Below are 17,887 nucleotides of genomic sequence, written 5' to 3' on the forward strand. Positions count from 1 at the left end.
TGTGGTGACAGAATAGCTATTATGAAACAAAGTCAAAGAATGGGATATTTGTATAATAGATGAATTGTGACTATTGTTCCTACTTGATCGAGGTTGTGTGTGAAATAATTTGTGAATATGGCATATAGTCAAATGGTTATTAAAAGTGAAACCAGGATAATGAAAAGATTATGTGTTCCTTGTGTATGATTATTGAACCGGTTAAAAGGTAGGTGTACATTTTGTGCTTATATTCAATGAAGCAATTAAATTGTTAATGTGAAATATTATGTGAAATGCGTTAACATGTGAATAAATATGCAAGACATCGAAATGTATCCGCTAAAGTCCCGCAGCTTCAGGCCGGAAATGTATCCGGCTAAAGTCCCGCAGCTTCGCGGTTGAAATGTATCCGGCCAAAGTCCCGCAGCTTCGTGGCTGGAAATATATCCGCCAAAGTCTCGCAGCTTCGTGGTTGAAATATATTCGCCAAAGTCCCGCAGCTTCGTCCGGAAATGTATCCGCTAAAGTCCCGCAGCTTCGTCTTTGAAATGTATCCGCCAAAGTCCCGCAGCTTCGTCTTTGAAATGTATCCGGTTAAAGTCTCGCAGCTTTGTGCTGATAATATAATTTCGGTTTTATACCTAGTAGGCCCAAAGGTCGATGAATTTGATAAAAGTATACAATTACAAGATCCTACACTAAGTTGACAAATTGAAAGTGCATTACATATTAAGTTGGCGGTATGTATCATGTACTGTATGCGATTTTGATTTGAATTAAATTATAAATATATATAAAGTGATGCATCCGTGAATAAGTGTTATGACTATAAATGTTATTGTGATATATTCGGTAAATATGTGAAGTTATGTGAAGTGATTCTATGTTTATATTCAAATATAAACACTTGGTCCTTGTGGAAAGGTTTGTGGAAGTATATGATTTTATTTTTAGGTGATTACGATCTTGGAAAATTAAATGTGAATATGATATTGTATTTCATTCGTTTCAATTGAACTAAAGCTGATAGTGAAGCATTTTAATGCCTATGTTATATGAGTTCGATCTTGAATGACATGATATACATGTTTAGATAATTTGAATGCAAGGAATGTGTGAAAGAGCAAATTTGTAATAAATCTGCTTGGGACAAGAATCGTAGCGTGATTTTGGAAAATCACCATAAATTGTAGAAATTGAATTAGAAGCTGAATAAATTATGAAATTAAAGATTAATAAGTATAGTTTCTTATAAAAGAAACCGTGTAAGCAAAAGAATTTTAGATAATGAGATATTTGAAGTGGAGTGAGACAGAGTCAAAATGACTTTGAAATCCCCTATTCTGTCTTTAGAAAATCATTATAAATTTTACAATGATGATTATAAGATAAAATTTATATTCTTAGACTCCTTAATGAGTCTAGTTTCAAATGAAGTAAACGATAACATATTTTGAATTCTGTGTAATGAGAAAATTGATTTGTAGTGAAGAGTGGTCAGAATAGTCAAACAGTGAAACAGGGGAAACTTCAATAAAATATGGTATTGATTGGTCAAACCAAAAATTCTGAAAATTTTATGGATGGAAGACATATAAGTCTATTTTCAGGAAAAATTAACGGCACTTTATTTGGAGTTTCTTATCTGTAGTTATAAATAATTTAGTGACTGTTGCTCAGGAAAATAGCTTGTAGTGAATTTGTGATTTTGTTGCAAACATGGTTAAAACTGGTTAATGAGATACTTTTCGAGTTCTTATGATCTTATTTGTGATTTCAATATTTGGTTTTAATTGAGTTCAGATTCAAGTGAGGTGAATTTGCTAAATATGCATTATGTTCATGGATACTTGGCCGAAATGGCAATTACCTAGGAATGATTTCTTGAAAATTTGAAATAATCGATCTATAAGTAAATTAATTGTTTGCATTGCTTAAAACTTACTAAGCATTGAAGCTTACTCCGTGTTCTCTTTTCCATTCCTTATAGGTTTATCCTTTAGTTCGAGTTGGAAGAGCGGAGATATCATCACACTACCGAGTCATTATGTGAGTTGAGAAGATGGTATATCATCATGATTTAAGGCATGTATAGGATAGACTATAGGTAGAATGATATTTTGACTTTGTATACATTATAGCCATGCGAAGATGGCTCGCTTATTTTGTTTAGAGAAGCCTTATAATTTAACTAATGTGTTGAAATGTTTTAGTTATAACTTGATAGTAGTTAATTTGTTATTAGATATTCGGTTATGTTTTGATAGTTAGTCATTTTGGAAATTTATAAGAGCTCTTATGAAAAAATCAATGAGACAGGTTGCATTGTTGATAATTTATGTCTGGTAAATATCGTTGACCTTATAGAAGTTTTGTTCAGTCAAGTAATACCTCATAACCTTATTCCGGCAACGGATACGGGTTAGGAGTGTTACAATTTATATTAGAAAATAAATTACTAAATTAGTTTCCTTAACAAAATTGTAAAATAACATTATTGTTATAATTGATACTAATGTATGTTATCGTAACTAAGACTTATCCAAAAATAGATTTGTTTTACCTTTATAAAACGTAGTGAAAGAAATAAAAAAATCATAAGATCAAAATTTGTAATAAAAAATATCTCCTCGAAATCAATTATGCTTAGTTTTAGTTATTTCCTTTTTAGTCTTTTCACTTTCTTCTTTGTCAACAAGTGCAATTATTCCAAAGGCTAATGTTTCCCTTTCGATACCTTCATTGCAACTAGTAGAAAATTTATGCAACGGCAAGGCAATTCAAAATCGAAGGTTTTGCCTGAAAGCACTTTCCACTCCCGAAATTATTGCGGCAATGGATACAACCCAATTAGGAACCCTCACTATGAAATTAGGAGCAGCAAATGCCAAAGCAACGTTGAATGTATATAATGAATTAATTAAGAAACTAGGTTTTCCCCAGGCTTTGAAAGCCCTTAATTGTTGCGTTGAGGCATACAAATACGCAATCTTATCATTTGAAATGGTATCTTCAGAATTGGTTGAAGATCCCCAAACCACAAACTATGATGTAGCTGTTATAGGTTCCGAAATTGCTAATTGTGAAAAGGAGCTGATTAATGCAAAGGTTCAAGCAACCCGGCTCCTTGCTGGGAATCGATTTATGAAATATTATGTCTCAATGGGATATGAGATAACATCAACTCTGGAGCTTGAAAATCCAAATGAGTATTAGGCAAAAAATTAAGGGAATATGTATAGATAATAATGTGTGAATTTGTTATCTTGATTGATACTATATAATATTGAGAGCATAAGCGTGTTGCCATTGTTGCTGCTGTTGAACCTGTGAATTAATTTAAATAATCACTGTAAAATTATATATTTTTTTCATATTCCATTAAGTTAATTAATCCTTAATATTCCAATTATTAGCTATTCAAAGTAGACTCATAATCTAACCAAACCGAAATAATATCAACCTTTTTACCTCTTCCATTTATGACACTTTTCCAAAAATATGTATTAATTACACCTATTGTTCCAAGATGAGATTTTTGTAAGAAAGAGCTGGTAGTCTTTACCGTCTCCCACCTTGCTTGTGCTGTACTGTATTTCAGTTTATTTCTTTCCTTAATTGCCTTCTCCTTAATGCTTTCTTTTAATTCCTTGCATCTAGAAGTACTAGTGAACTTTCCCTTATTATTAAAAGACCAAATCATGGAATCATTACCTCTTAATTGACAAAGCATTATCCTTTGAAAACTACTTTCTTCAACTTCAAGAAAGAATAATGAGTCATTTGTAAAGAAAATATGGGAACAAAAAGATAATTTAAATAGATATTACTAAGATATTTTACACTATCTGTCGAAAAAAATGATGCCACTTTGCAGCATTTTGTTGTTCTTAGTAAATTGAAATCAAACCACGCCACCAGATCAATTTTGTTCTTTAGTTCTTTTTAACAAATTGTAATCAAGCTTTCTAGATGGGGCCAGTTCTTTCTCATTTGTTCTTTGCATATGATTTTGTAATCTATTAGAAATTGAACTTAAAGAATGTTTAGAACCTTAAAGAAATTCTTCACCGCCTTCTTTAGTTTCGCAAGCCATCGAGCCAATGCCCAGAAAACCAGCATTTTCTTTTCTGAATGAGTGGGTGATGATCTTAGTAACATGCTAAGTAGTTTACTTGGCTTAAAAAGGCCCTAAGATATTGAAATGTATTTGGGTGTGTCGTTATTCCATAACAGAGTTTCTAACTCTACATTGCGGTTTGTGGTAGAATAGGTGCCTAGAAAATTGAGTAATTGGGATGCTAAGCAGCTCTCTATGGCAGGTAGTGTTACTCTAGTTTTGTCTGTTCTTATTTCTTTACCAAATTATTGCATGCAACCAATGTGAATTTCGAAATGTGTTTGCGTGTAGATTGAACGATCGGTAAGACAATCCATATAGGTGTCGGCTAATGGTGGAAAGAGAGTGTCTCTAGTTGGTTGAGACGCTAATTGTCAACCTCGTGCTTGTGGATGATGAGGTCTAAGGCATTTAGAGGATCTAAATGCTTCTTTTTTTACTAAAATTGGGGTTTAATCAAGTCTCTAAGCATATCTGTCTTTTGGGATCGAGTTCTTCGATCGAAGTAAGGAATGAAAGTGAGGGCGCCCGAAAGTGTTGCACGAGAAAGGTGTTCAGCAGTATGGAGAGGACTTGGTAAGGTACGGCTTGTATTGAGAGAGAATTTATATTGGTCTGTTTGGACCGAGAATTTTGTCTACCATTGGTAATCATCCACTCATGTGCCTTCTCAAATCAATCTTGGAATTCGTTATACCTTTGCAGGTTCTTACTTGGCCAGCTCATCCTCAGACTTGATAAAAAGGATTCATTTGTTTTTAGAAACAATAGTCCAATTGCAAACCAAGTGTATTTCGAGAGAGAGGAAAAAAGCTGCTGACTAGCTTAATAAGGTGCCTTTAAATAGGAATATAGAGGTCCAGGTGTTTGTTATTTTCCCTGAGGAGAGATGTTAGATGAATTTGGGTTTGATAAAGTAGTTGAGTTTCCCTTTGTAATTATTTAGTGGAGTTGGTTAGTTTTATTTACACACCAAAAGAAAAGTTTATTGCAACCAAAATTTTCAATAAAAAGAGAAATCAATATAATTGTACAGTCAAACATTTATATTAGAAAATAAATTACTAAATTAGTCTCGTTAACAAAATTGTAAAATAACTTTATTGTTATAATTGATTCTAATGTATGTTATCGTAATTAAGACTTATCCAAAAATAGATTTGTTTTACCTTTATAAAACGTAGTAAAAGGAATTAAAAAATCACAAGATCAAAATTTGTAAGAAAAAATTATCTTCGTATAGTAGTCAACAACGCAATGGCTCCTCCAAATCAATTATGCTTAATTTTAGTTATTTCTTATCAGTCTTTTCGCTTTTTCTTTGTCAACGAGTGCAATTATTCCAAAGGCTAATGTTTCCCTTTCGATACCTTCATCGCAACTAGTAGAAAATTTATGTAATGGCAAGGCAATTCAAGATCGCAGGTTTTGCTTGAAAGCACTTTCCACCCCCGAAGTTATTGCGGCAATGGATAAAACCCGATTAGGAACCCTCATTATGAAATTAGGAGCAACAAATGCCAAAGCAACGTTGAATGTATATAATGAAATAATTAAGAAACCAGGTTCTCCCCAGGCTTTGGAAGCGCTTAATTGTTGCGTTGAGGCATACAAATACGCAATCTTATCATTTGAAATGGTATCTTCAAAATTGGTTGAAGATCCCCAAACCGCAAACTATGATGTAGCTGTTATAGGTCCCGAAATTGCTAATTGTGAAAAGGAACTGATTAACGCAAAGGTTCAAGCACCTCAACTCCTTGCTGGGAATCGATTTATGAAATATTATGTCTCAATGGGATATGAGATAACATCATCTCTGGAGCTTGAAAATCCAAATGAGTATTAGGCACAAAATTAAGGGAATATGTATAGATAATAATGTGTGAACTTGTCATCTTGATTGATACAATATAATATTGATGACATAGGCGTGTTGCCATTGTTGCTGCTGTTGAAACTGTGAATTAATTTAAATAATCACTGTAAAATTATATATTTTTTTCATATTCCATTAAGTTAATTAATCCTTAATATTCCAATTATTAGCTATTCAAAGTAGACTCAGAATCTAACCAAACCGAAATTATATCAACCTTCTTACCACTTCCATTTATGACACTTTTCCAAAAATATGTAGTAATTACACCTATTGTTCCAAGATGAGAATTTTGTTTGAAAGACTGGTAGTATTTACTGTCTTCCACCCTACTTGTGCTGTACTCCATTTCATTTTATTTCTTTCCTTAATTCCCTTCTCCTTAATGCTTTCTTTTAATTCCTTGCATCCAAAAGTACTAGTGAACTTTCCCATATTATCAAAAGACTAAATCATGAAATCATTACCTCTTAATTGACAAAGCATTATCCTTTGAAAATTACTTTCTTCAACTTCACGAAAGAATAATGAGTCATTTGTAAAGAAAATATGGGTACACAAAGATCATTTAAATTGATATTACTAAGATATTTTACTCTATTCGTAAAAAAAAAATGATGCTACTTTGCAGCATTTTGTTGTTCTTAGTAAATTGAAATCAAACCACGCCACCGGATCCATTTTGTTCTTTAGTTCTTTTTAACAAATTGTAATCAAACTATCTAGATGGGGCCAGTTCTTTCTCATTTGTTCTTTGCATATGATTTTGTAATCTATTCGAAATTGAACTTAAAAAATGTTCGGATCCTTAAAGGAATTCTTCATTGCTTTCTTTAGTTTCTCAAGCCATGGAGCCAATGCCTAGAAAACCAGCATTTTCTTTTCTGAATGAGTGGGTGATGATCTTAGTAACATGCTAAGTAGTTTAGTTGGCTTAAAAAGGGCGTAAGATATTGAAATTTATTTGGGTGTGTCGTTATTCAATAACAGAGTTTCTAACTCTACATTGCGGTTTGTGGTAGAATAGGTGCCTAGAGAATTGAGTAATTGGGATGCTAAGCAGCCCTCTATGGCAGGTAGTGCTACTCTAGTTTTGTCTGTTCTTATTTCTTTACCAAATTATTGCATACAACCAATGTGAATTTCGAAATGTGTTTGCGTGTAGATTGAACGATCGGTAAGACAATCCATATAGGTGTCGGCTAATGGTGGAAAGAGAGTGTCTCTAGTTGGTTGAGACGCTAATTGTCAACCTCGTGCTTTGGATGATGAGGTCGAAGGCATTTAGAGGATCTGTGTTAGAATTAAGTGACCCAAATTCTTATTTAAATAAAATACGATGGAAAATAAAATAAAAGTAAAATCCATATAGAACTAGACTTCTTTTATTTTATTTTAGAATAAGGTTTTTAAACCTTATTAAACTCCATCTATTTTATATTGATTAGGATAAGGTGTTTCAATCCTACTAGAATATGGCTTTGCAAGCCTATAAATAGACATAGTCTATTCCTCTTGTATTTGAGTAAAAATTTTTCGACATAGTGAATTTTCTTCTCCTCCGCCGTGGTTTTTTTCCGAAAGGGTTTCCACGTAAAATTTATGTGTTCTTTATTTTATTTATTTTATTCTATTTTATTTTTCACAAATTGGTATCGAGCTTAGGGTTATTCATCTCGATCACGGTAATGGCGTCTTTGAAGTATGAAATTCATTGTTGGATCGCAACACCAGATTTGCGTTGTGGCAAATTAAGATGCAAGCGCTTCTTGCACAGATGGATCTAGAGGATGCCCGCTAGGATAGATAAGATGCCTTGACATTAACAGATGAAGAGAAGAAGCGTAAGGATCGAAAGGCATTAACACAATTACATCTGCATTTGTCCAACGAAATTTTGCAGGATGTGATGAAAGAGAAAAGCTACATTGCATTATGGAAGAGGCTAGAACAAATATGTATGTCGAAAACTCTAACAAGCAAGTTGCATATGAAGCGGCGTCTTTATGCTCATCGTTTGGAGGAAGGTGCGTCAGACACTAACACTTAAAGTTGTTTAAAGAAATTCTCTCAAACTTGGAGGCCATGGAGGTTCAGTATGATAAGGAAGATCTAGGGTTGATTCTACTTTGTTCATTGCCCTCGTCTTATTCAACCTTTAGAGACACGATTTTATATAGCCGCGAGTCTCTCACAGTTGATGAGGTTTATGATTCTTTAACCTCGTATGATAAGATGAAGCATCTTGTGGTTAAACCCAACTCTCGTGGAGAGGGTCTCATTGTTCGTGGGAGACAAGACCGAATGTTGATGATGATCGTGGTAGAACACAGAACGGAATCCTCGTGGTAAATCTAAGGGTAGATCGAAATCTTCAAACAGAGGTAAAACTTGCAACTTCGCAAGAAGAAAGGGCACATTAAATCTGAGTGCTATAAGCTACAAAATAAGATTAAAAGGAGGCTACGAATCAAAGGGAAAACAAAATGTAAAATTCGGTGAAGGCGATGTTGTAGAAGACTACAATGATGGTGAACTTCTAGTTGCTTCGCCAATGATTCTAAAGTAAGCGAGAGTGGATACTTGATTCAGTTGCACCTTCCACATGAGTCCCAATCGGGATTGGTTTACAACTTATGAAACAAGATCTGAAGGTGTTATTTTGATGGGAAATAATGCTTCATGTAAAATCGCAGTGTTGGAACAATTAAAGTTAAGATGTTTGATGGAGTTGTCGAACACTTAGTGACGTGCGGCATGTTCCGAATTGAAAAGAAATTTAATTTCGTTGAGTACTCTTGATTCAAAAGATGCATGATACACAAATGAAAGTGGGGTTTTAAAGATTTCAAAGGGTCCTTGTTGTGATGAAAGGGCAAAGAAAGATTGCCAAGTTATATGTTTCTGTGGTTCTATTTATCGTGGTGATCATTGTCGCTTCCTCTTCCTTGTCGATGATGATATTACTAAACTTTGGCATATGCGCCTAGGGCATATGAGTGAGAATGGCATGGCGAATTAAGCAAAGAGGACTTCTTAATGGGCAAGGAATTTGCAAACTGAATTTCTGTGAGCACTGTGTTTTGGGAAGCAAAGAGAGTTCGATTCACTAGAGGAATCCATAACACGAAGGAAACGTTGGAGTATATCCATTCGATCTGTGGGGGCCGCCCGAGTGCCTTCGAGAGGTGGAGCTAATTATATGCTAACCTTTATTGATGATTTTTCCGAGAAAAGTTTGGGCGTTCTTCCGAAGGTAAAAGCGATGTGTTTTCCACATTTAAGTCTTGGAAAATTATGATTGAAAAACAGACGGAAAACAGATAAAATACCTCCGCATGCACAATGGCTTAGAGTTCGCTCGATGAGTTTAATAGATTGTGCAAGTCGGAAGGATCATGAGACACTTGACGATTCGTCATACTCCACAAACAAAAGCGGCGTTGCGAGCTAATGAACGAACGATCATGGAGAAGGTTCGATGTATGTTGTCAAATGCCAACTTACCAAGTCATTTTGGGCGTAAGCGACCTCTCTGCATGTTTTTGATCAACCGATCTCCATCCGCTGCGATTGAGAAAAGACTCCACAAGAGGTATGGTCCGTAATCCCGCTAATTATTCGATTTAAAGATTTTTGGGTGTTCTGCGTATGCTCATGTTGATAATGGAAAATTGGAACCGAGATCCATTAAATGCGTTTTCTTGGTTATAAAGTGGTGTAAAAGGCTATAAGTTATGGTGTCTGAAAATAGAAAAGTTGTGATTAGCAGAGATGTTGTTTTGATGAAACCGCTATGCTACCTAACTTATCTCTTAAAGACTCTTCCAATAAAGAAAACCAAAAGCGGTGGAGCATCGATTAATCAGAATCAACTCCTCAAGCCGTACAAAATTGAGAATAGAGTTGCTTCTTCACCGCAATACTCTATCGCCAAAAACAGGACAAGAAGAGAAATTAAACCTCCAAAGAAGTATGCCGAGGTTGATCTAGTTGCTTATGCTTTAAATGTGGTGAAGATATAGATGCGAATCAAGAGCCATTTAATTATTCGAGGCGATTAGTGTGAAGACTCGAGAAAAGTGGATGTTTGCTATGCAAGAGGAGATGGAATCACTCCACAAAAACAGAACATGGGATCTTGTAAAACTTCCTAAAGGTAAAAAGGTTGTTCGTTGTAAATGGGTGTTTAAAAGAAAGAAGGGACTCAGGAGTTGAAGAACCCGGATATAAAGCAAGGCTTGTTGCAAAGGGTTACTGATCAAATTCGTGAGTGGACTTCACAGATGTGTTCTCTCCGGTTGTTAAGCATAGTTCGATTCGAGCTTTGCTTGGTATTTTGCCATGCATGATTTGGAGCTTGAGCGTTAGATGTAAAAGCGCATTTTGCATGGAGAACTTGAAGAAGATATTTACATGCAACAACCAGAGAGTTTTATAGTCTCGAAAAAGAGGACTATGTTTGCTTTGTGAAAAAGTCCCTTTACGGTTTGAAACGATCACCAAGACAAGTGGTACAAGAGGTTTGATTCCTTTATGACTTCTCATGATTTCAAAAGAAGTAGTTTTGACAGTTGTGTCTACTTTAAGAAAAAAAGTGATGGTTCTTTTGTGTATCTACTTCTTTATGTTGATGACATGTTGATAGCGACAAAAGATAAAGAGAGATAAGAAAGGTTAAAGCCCAACTAAGTGAAGAATTTGAGATGAAAGATTTAGGACCAGCAAAGAAGATACTTGGTATGGAGATTCTCGAGATAGAAAAGCAAGTAAATTGTACCTAAGTCGGAAGGGGTACATTGAGAAAGTTCTTTGGTGTTCAATATGCAGAGTGCTAAGCACATTAGTACTCCTTTAGCACCCATTTTAGACTTTCATCGGCCTTATCTCCTCAATCGATAATGAGATTGAGTACATGTCACATGTTCCATACTCTAGTGCAAGAGGATCTCTCATGTATGCTATGGTTTGTTCACGTCCGATTTATCATATGCGATCAATGCAGTTAGCGAGATACATGGCGAATCACGGTAAAGAACACTGGAAAGCGATTCAATGGATTTTAAGATACTTACGAGGCACTACTAATGTTTGCTTACGTTTGGAAGAACTAAAGATGGAGTTATAGGGTATGTTGATGCTGATTTTCTGGAGACCTTGATAGAAGAAGATCTCTCACAGTGTTACTTCTTTACAATCGGAGGTTGTGCAATTAGTTGGAAAGCCACTTTGCAAACTACAATCGCTTTGTCTACCAATCGAAGTTGAGTACATGGCGATTATCGAGGCTTGTAAAGAAGCTATTTGGTTGAAGGACTATTTAGTAAACTCAATGAAGACCTTCAAATCAAACATGATTTTGTGACGATCAGAGTGCCATCTTTCTTACAAAAGATCAAATGTTTCATGAGAGAACAAAACACATTGATATTCGGTATCATTTTGTTCGTGATATTATTGCTCGTGGTGATATTGTTGTGAGCAAAATTAGCACTCATGAAAATCCTGCAGATATGATGACTAAGTCACTTCCTATAACCAAGTTTGAGCATTGCTTAGACTTGGTTGGTGTTCATTGTTGAAGTTAAACCCTTAAGGGTTTTTTGGAAGAGGTGAAGAACTTGTTTATTGAAAGTTCGCAATGAAGAACTTGTTCATTGAGAATTTGTGTCAAGGTGGAGATTGCTAGAATTAAGTGACCCAAATTCTTATTTAAATAAAATACGATGGAAAATAAAATAAAAGTAAAATCCATATAGAACTAGACTTCTTTTATTTTATTTTAGAATAAGGTTTTAAACCTTATTAAACTCCATCTATTTTATATTGATTAGATAAGGTGTTTCAATCCTACTAGAATATGGCTTTGCAAGCCTATAAATAGACATAGTCTATTCCTCTTGTATTTGAGTAAAAATTTTTCGACATAGTGAATTTTCTTCTCCTCTGCCCGTGGTTTTTTTCCCGAAAGGGTTTCCACGTAAAATTTATGTGTTCTTTATTTTTATTTATTTTATTCTATTTTATTTTTCACAATCTGAATACTTCTTCTTCTTTTTTTTTTTTTGCTAAAATTGGGGTTTAATCAAGCCTCTAAGCATACTGTCTTTTGAGATTGAGTTCTTCAATCGAAGTAAGGAATGAAAGTGAGGGTGCCTGAAAGTGTTGCACGAGGAAGGTGTTCAGCAGTATGGAGAGGACTTGCTAATGTATGACCCGTATTGAGAGAGAATTTATATTGGTCTGTTTGGACCGAAAATTCTGTCTACCGCTGGGGATCATCCACTCATGTACCTTCTCAAATCAATCTTGGAATTCGTTAAACCTTTGCAGGTTGCTACTTGGCCAGCTCGTCCTTAGCCCTGAGAAGAAGGATTCATTTGTTTTTAGAATCTATAGTCCAATTGCAAACCAAGTGTATTTCGAGAGAGAGGAAAAAAGCTGCTGACTAGCTTAATAAGGTGCCTTTAAATAGGAATACAGAGGTCCAGGTGTTTGTTATTTTCCCTGAGGAGAGATGTTAGATAAATTTGGGTTTGATAAAGTAGTTGATTTTCCGTTTGTAATTATATAGTGGAGTTGGTTAGTTTTATTTACACACCAAAAGAAAAGTTTATTGCAACCAAAATTTTCAATAAAAAGAGAAATCAATATAATTGTACAGTTAAACATTTATATTAGAAAATAAACTACTAAATTAGTTTCGTTAACAAAATTGTAAAATAACTTTATTGTTATAATTGATTCTAATGTATGTTATCGTAATTAAGACTCATCCAAAAATAGATTTGTTTTACCTTTATAAAACGTAGTAAAAGGAATTAAAAAATCACAAGATCAAAATTTGTAATAAAAAATTATCTTCGTATAGTAGTCAACAACGCAATGGCTTCTACAAATCAATTATGCTTAGTTTTAGTTATTTTCTTTTTAGTCTTTTCACTTTCTTCTTTGTCAACAAGTGCAATTATTCCAAAGGCTAATGTTTCCCTTTCGATACCTTCATCGCAACTAGTAGAAAATTTATGCAATGGCAAGGAAATTCAAGATCGCGGGTTTTGTTTGAAAGCACTTTCCACCCCCGAAGTTATTGCGGCAATGGATACAACCCAATTAGGAACCCTCATTATGAAATTAGGAGCAGCAAATGCCAAAGCAAGGTTAAATGTATATAATGAATTAATTAAGAAACCAGGTTCTCCCCAGGCTTTGAAAGCCCTTAATTGTTGCGTTGAGGCATACAAATAGGCAATCTTATCATTTGAAATGGTATCTTCAGAATTGGTTGAAGATCCCGAAAGCGCAAACTATGATGTAGCTGTTATAGGTCCCGAAATTGCTAATTGTGAAAAGGAACTGATTAACGCAAAGGTTCAAGCACATCAACTCCTTGCTGGGAATCGATTTATGAAATATTATGTCTCAATGGGATATGAGATAACATCAACTCTGGAGCTTGAAAATCCAAATGAGTATTAGGCAAAAAATTGAGGGAATATGTATAGATAATAATGTGTGAATTTGTTATCTTGATTGATACTATATAATATTGATGACATAGGCGTGTTGCCATTGTTGCTGCTGTTGAAACTGTGAATTAATTTAAATAATCACTGTAAAATTATATAATTTTTTCATATTCCATTAATTTAATTAATCCTTAATATTCCAATTATTAGCTATTCAAGGTGGACTCAGAATCTAACCAAACCGAAATAATATCAACCTACTTACCTCTTCCATTTATGGCCCTTTTGCAAAAATATGTAGTAATTACACCTATTGTTCCAAGATGAGATTTTTGTAAGAAGGAGCTGGTAGTATTTACCGTCTCCAACCCTACTTGTGCCGTACTCCATTTCATTTTATTTCTTTCCTTAATTGCCTTCTCCTTAATGCCTTATTTTAATTCCTTGCATCCAGAAATACTTGTGAACTTTCCCTTATTATCAAAAGACCAAATCATGGAATCATTACCTCTTAATTGACAAAGCCATATCATTTGAAAATTACTTTATTCAACTTCAAGAAAGAATAATGAGTCATTTGTAATGAAAAGATGGGTACACAAAGATCATTGAAATTGATATTACTAAGATATTTTACTCTATCCGGCGCAAAAAAATGATGCTACTTTGCAGCATTTTGTTGTTCTTAGTAAATAGAAAACAAACCACGCCACGGGGTCCATCTTGTTCTTTAGTTCTTTTTAACAAATTGTAATCAAACTATCTAGATGGGGCCAGTTCTTTCTCATTTGTTCTTTTCATATGATTTTGTAATCTATTCGAAATTGAACTTAAAGAATGTTCAGATCCTTAAAATAATTCTTCACCGCTTTCTTTTGTTTCTCAAGCGATCGAGTCAATGCCCAGAAAACTAGCATTTTCTTTTTTGAAGGAGTGGATGAAGATATTAGTAACATGCTAAGTAGTTTACTTGGCTTAAAAAGGGCCGAAGATATTGAAATGTCCTTGGGTGTGTTGTTATTCCATAACAGAGTTTCTAACTCTACATTGCGGTTTGTGGTAGAATAGGTGCCTAGAAAATTGAGTAATTAGGACGCTAAGCAGCTCTCTATGGTAGGTAGTGTTACTTTAGTTTTGTCTGTTCTTATTTTTTTACCAAATTATTACATGCAACCATTGTGAATTTCAAAATGTGTTTGCATGTAGATTGAACAATCGGTGAGACAATCCATATAGGTGTCGGCTAATGGTGGAAAGAGAGTGTCTCTAGTTGGTTGAGACGCTAATTGTCAACCTCGTGCTTGTGGATGATGAGGTGTAACACCTTTAGAGGATCTGAATGCTTCATTTTTTTTTTGCTAAAATTGGGGTTTAATCAATTCCCTAAGCATACTGTCTTTTAGGATCGAGTTCTTCGACCGAAGTAAGGAATGAAAGCGAGGGCGCCCGAAAGTGTTGCACGAGGAAGGTGTTCAGCAGTATGGAGAGGACTTGGTAAGGTACGACTCGTATTGAGAGAGATTTTATATTGGTCTGTTTGGACCAGGAATTCTGTCTACCGTTGGTCATCATCCACTCATGTACATTCTCAAATCAATATTGTAATTTGTTAAACCTTTGCAGGTTGCTACTTGGCCAGCTCATCCTTAGCCTTGATAAGAAGGATTCATCTGTTTTTAGAAACAATAGTCCAATTGCAAACCAAGTGTATTTTGAGAGAGAGGAAAAAAGCTGCTGACTAGCTTAATAAGGTGCCTTTAAATAGGAATACAATGGTCCAGGTGTTTGTTATTTTCCCTGAGGAGAGATGTTAGATAAATTTGGGTTTGATAAAGTAGTTGTTTTTTCCGTTTGTAATTATTTAGTGGAGTTGGCTAGTTTTATTTACACACCAAAAGAAAAGTTTATTGCAACCAAAATTTTTAATAAAAGAGAAATCAATATAATTGTACAGTCAAACATTTATATTAGAAAATAAATTACTAAATTACTTTCGTTAACAAAATTGTAAAATAACTTTATTGTTATAATTGATTCTAATGTATGTTATAGTAATTAAGACTTATCCAAAAATAGATTTGTTTTAACTTTATAAAACGTAGTAAAAGGAATTAAAAATTACAAGATCAAAATTTGTAATAAAAATTATCTTCAGATAGTAGTCAACAACGCAATGGCTTCTACAAATCAATTATGCTTAGTTTTAGTTATTTTCTTTTTAGTCTTTTCACTTCCTTCTTTGTCAACAAGTGCAATTATTCTAAAGGCTAATGTTTCCCTTTCGATACCTTCATCGCAACTAGTAGAAAATTTATGCAATGGCAAGGCAATTCAAGATCGCGGGTTTTGTTTGAAAGCACTTTCCACCCCCGATGTGACAGCCCAAAATTGACCCTAGTCGGGATGTGGTTTCGGGACCACAAAACCGAGGCATAAAAATAATTTAAAAATTTATTTTGATGCCTATGATATGTGTTAATTTGTGTATGACATTTTGATGTTTCAATTTAGAATTATAAATGTGAATTTCACTAGAAAGGACCTAGTAGTAAACTTTGAAAGTATGATGGGGAAATGTGTGATGACTAGTTGATCATGCATGCAAAAATAAAGGATTTGCATGTCAAATTTCCCCAAAGATGGTATAGTGGCCGGCCATGACAAGGAATATGGGCAAGGAAAACATGTTATGACATGTTTTGTTAATGCATGATGTGATAAATGATAAAAAATTAAGCATGTAGGAAGAGAAACAAAAAATCAAAATTTGCTCATCCTTTCCCCCTTTTGCCGTGAGTGAAAGAGAAGCAAAGAAAAAATTTTGTTCATCCATTTTTCTTCTTTGGCCGAAAATACTAAGGAAAAAGGAAGGATTTTTCTTCATGCTTGGTTTAGAAGAGAACTAGAAGGAGATTCGGCTATAATTGCATCAAGATTAAGGTATGTTTGAGGTTGTGTAACACCCCAAACCCGACACAGATGTTATGACCGGATCTGATGCGCCATATTGGTGCGTTCAAAACACTTAGTTTGGAAAAGCTGAGTTGGTGTTGTAAAAGATACTTTTAAAAGAAGGTTAAAGTGAATGGAAGTCATGCACCGGTAGGAAACCGGGAAAAGAGGAGGTGAGTCCGCTTGACCGCTTAAGTACCAAGCTCTCTTGGATCCAATCCTAGACATGCACACCGCCATTGCCACACTCTAACATCTTGTATAATTTTGAGAAAACCGTTTGATTATGACCATCTTAAGAAAATGATTAAGGTTGCAAAACGTTTGCTTAAATTATTTATTTTTCTTGGGAAAACATTTACTTTATGAAACTTTATGCGTCATCGTGATCTTTTTAAAACAAGTAGATTTTATAAAGCGAACCCTAGTGCTAGCCGTTTAATAATCCCCAAAATAAAATTAATTAAAAATAGCGGCCTTATTACAACTTTAAGCATAATAAAATAAAATAATCCAAATTAAAGGCTAAACTTATTTAAAATCGTCAATCAATCTTCATGGCCACTCAATCCCTTGACTCCAAGTCCACCAATTCTAGGGCTCACCGCAAGGATGGAAGAGGAAGGGGGTGAGTTTGGGAAAACTCGGTGTACTGAAACCCATCCAAAGCCCAAATCAGCTCGAGCCTATTGGGCCTAAGCCCTATTCAGATAACGAAGACACAAGAGGTCAAGCCCTTTTCGAATCTGAGAGCAAGGCCTTAGCCCTTTTAAAATAACAGTGTGGCCCATAGGCCCGATTCAAGAACATGAGTAACATCGGTAATAATGAATGCAAGCCCATCCGAGGAGACTACTCAACCCACCAACCGCTACACCGCCTGCACCAACCCTACACACCATGTGGGAATATCTCAACCCACCCAAATTTCTACACACCACAGTTAAAAAGAACGCGCTCAAATTTCATCGATTGAGGCAAAGCCTCCAAGACGTGGATGAACCACTTTCAAGACTTCCTCCATTAATACCCCAATCCCATGCAGCAGATATTAATAAATGCATATCATGCAAAATACGTGAGTAATCAATCATGCGATTCAGCCAATTTAAACCCTAGGGTATATTGGTAATTTTGCTATTTAGGGTAATTTGGTAATTTTGCTCTTTAGGGGTGATTTGATAATTTTGCTCTTTAGGGTAATTTCGTGATCTACGCTACTACACAAGCTAATTCAGTAATTTTTATCGGTTTATGCAATTTGATTCTCCCATCTAACCGACGGCTACTTTGCCCACCTCTTGCCCATATTGGTCAGAAGCCCATTGGGCCCGATTTTGGCCCATCGAGCCCTTTTTTCAAAAATACGCTAAAACGTCACGCGAACATGCTTACCACCTTGCGGTGCCAAATCTAACAATTATTCTATGACTTGAGAGCATTCGCATACCCACATGACCATGAAATGCCGAAATTTGACATTTC

General features: G+C 34.9%; 3 protein-coding genes across 3 annotated transcripts; all 3 read left to right on the plus strand.

The window, feature by feature from the left end:
* The first annotated feature begins 2,817 nt into the window (after nucleotides 1–2,817).
* Nucleotides 2,818–3,198, plus strand: LOC108450923 (uncharacterized). The gene has a single exon (XM_017748686.1). It carries the CDS (start codon nucleotides 2,818–2,820, stop codon nucleotides 3,196–3,198), a length of 381 nt encoding a protein of 126 aa, XP_017604175.1.
* A 2,372-nt stretch (nucleotides 3,199–5,570) lies between these two features.
* LOC108450922 (uncharacterized) lies at nucleotides 5,571–5,951 on the plus strand. The gene has a single exon (XM_017748685.1). The coding sequence runs from the start codon at nucleotides 5,571–5,573 to the stop codon at nucleotides 5,949–5,951; it is 381 nt and encodes a 126-aa protein (XP_017604174.1).
* Nucleotides 5,952–12,866: 6,915 nt separating this feature from the next.
* Nucleotides 12,867–13,582, plus strand: LOC108450921 (uncharacterized). The gene is made up of 3 exons (XM_017748684.1): nucleotides 12,867–13,176; nucleotides 13,261–13,453; nucleotides 13,543–13,582. Exons 1-3 carry the CDS (start codon nucleotides 12,867–12,869, stop codon nucleotides 13,580–13,582), a joined length of 543 nt encoding a protein of 180 aa, XP_017604173.1.
* The last annotated feature ends 4,305 nt before the right edge of the window (nucleotides 13,583–17,887 follow it).

Source organism: Gossypium arboreum, unplaced genomic scaffold (genome assembly GCF_025698485.1).
Source record: "Gossypium arboreum isolate Shixiya-1 unplaced genomic scaffold, ASM2569848v2 Contig00209, whole genome shotgun sequence".
Classification (NCBI taxonomy): domain Eukaryota; kingdom Viridiplantae; phylum Streptophyta; class Magnoliopsida; order Malvales; family Malvaceae; genus Gossypium; species Gossypium arboreum.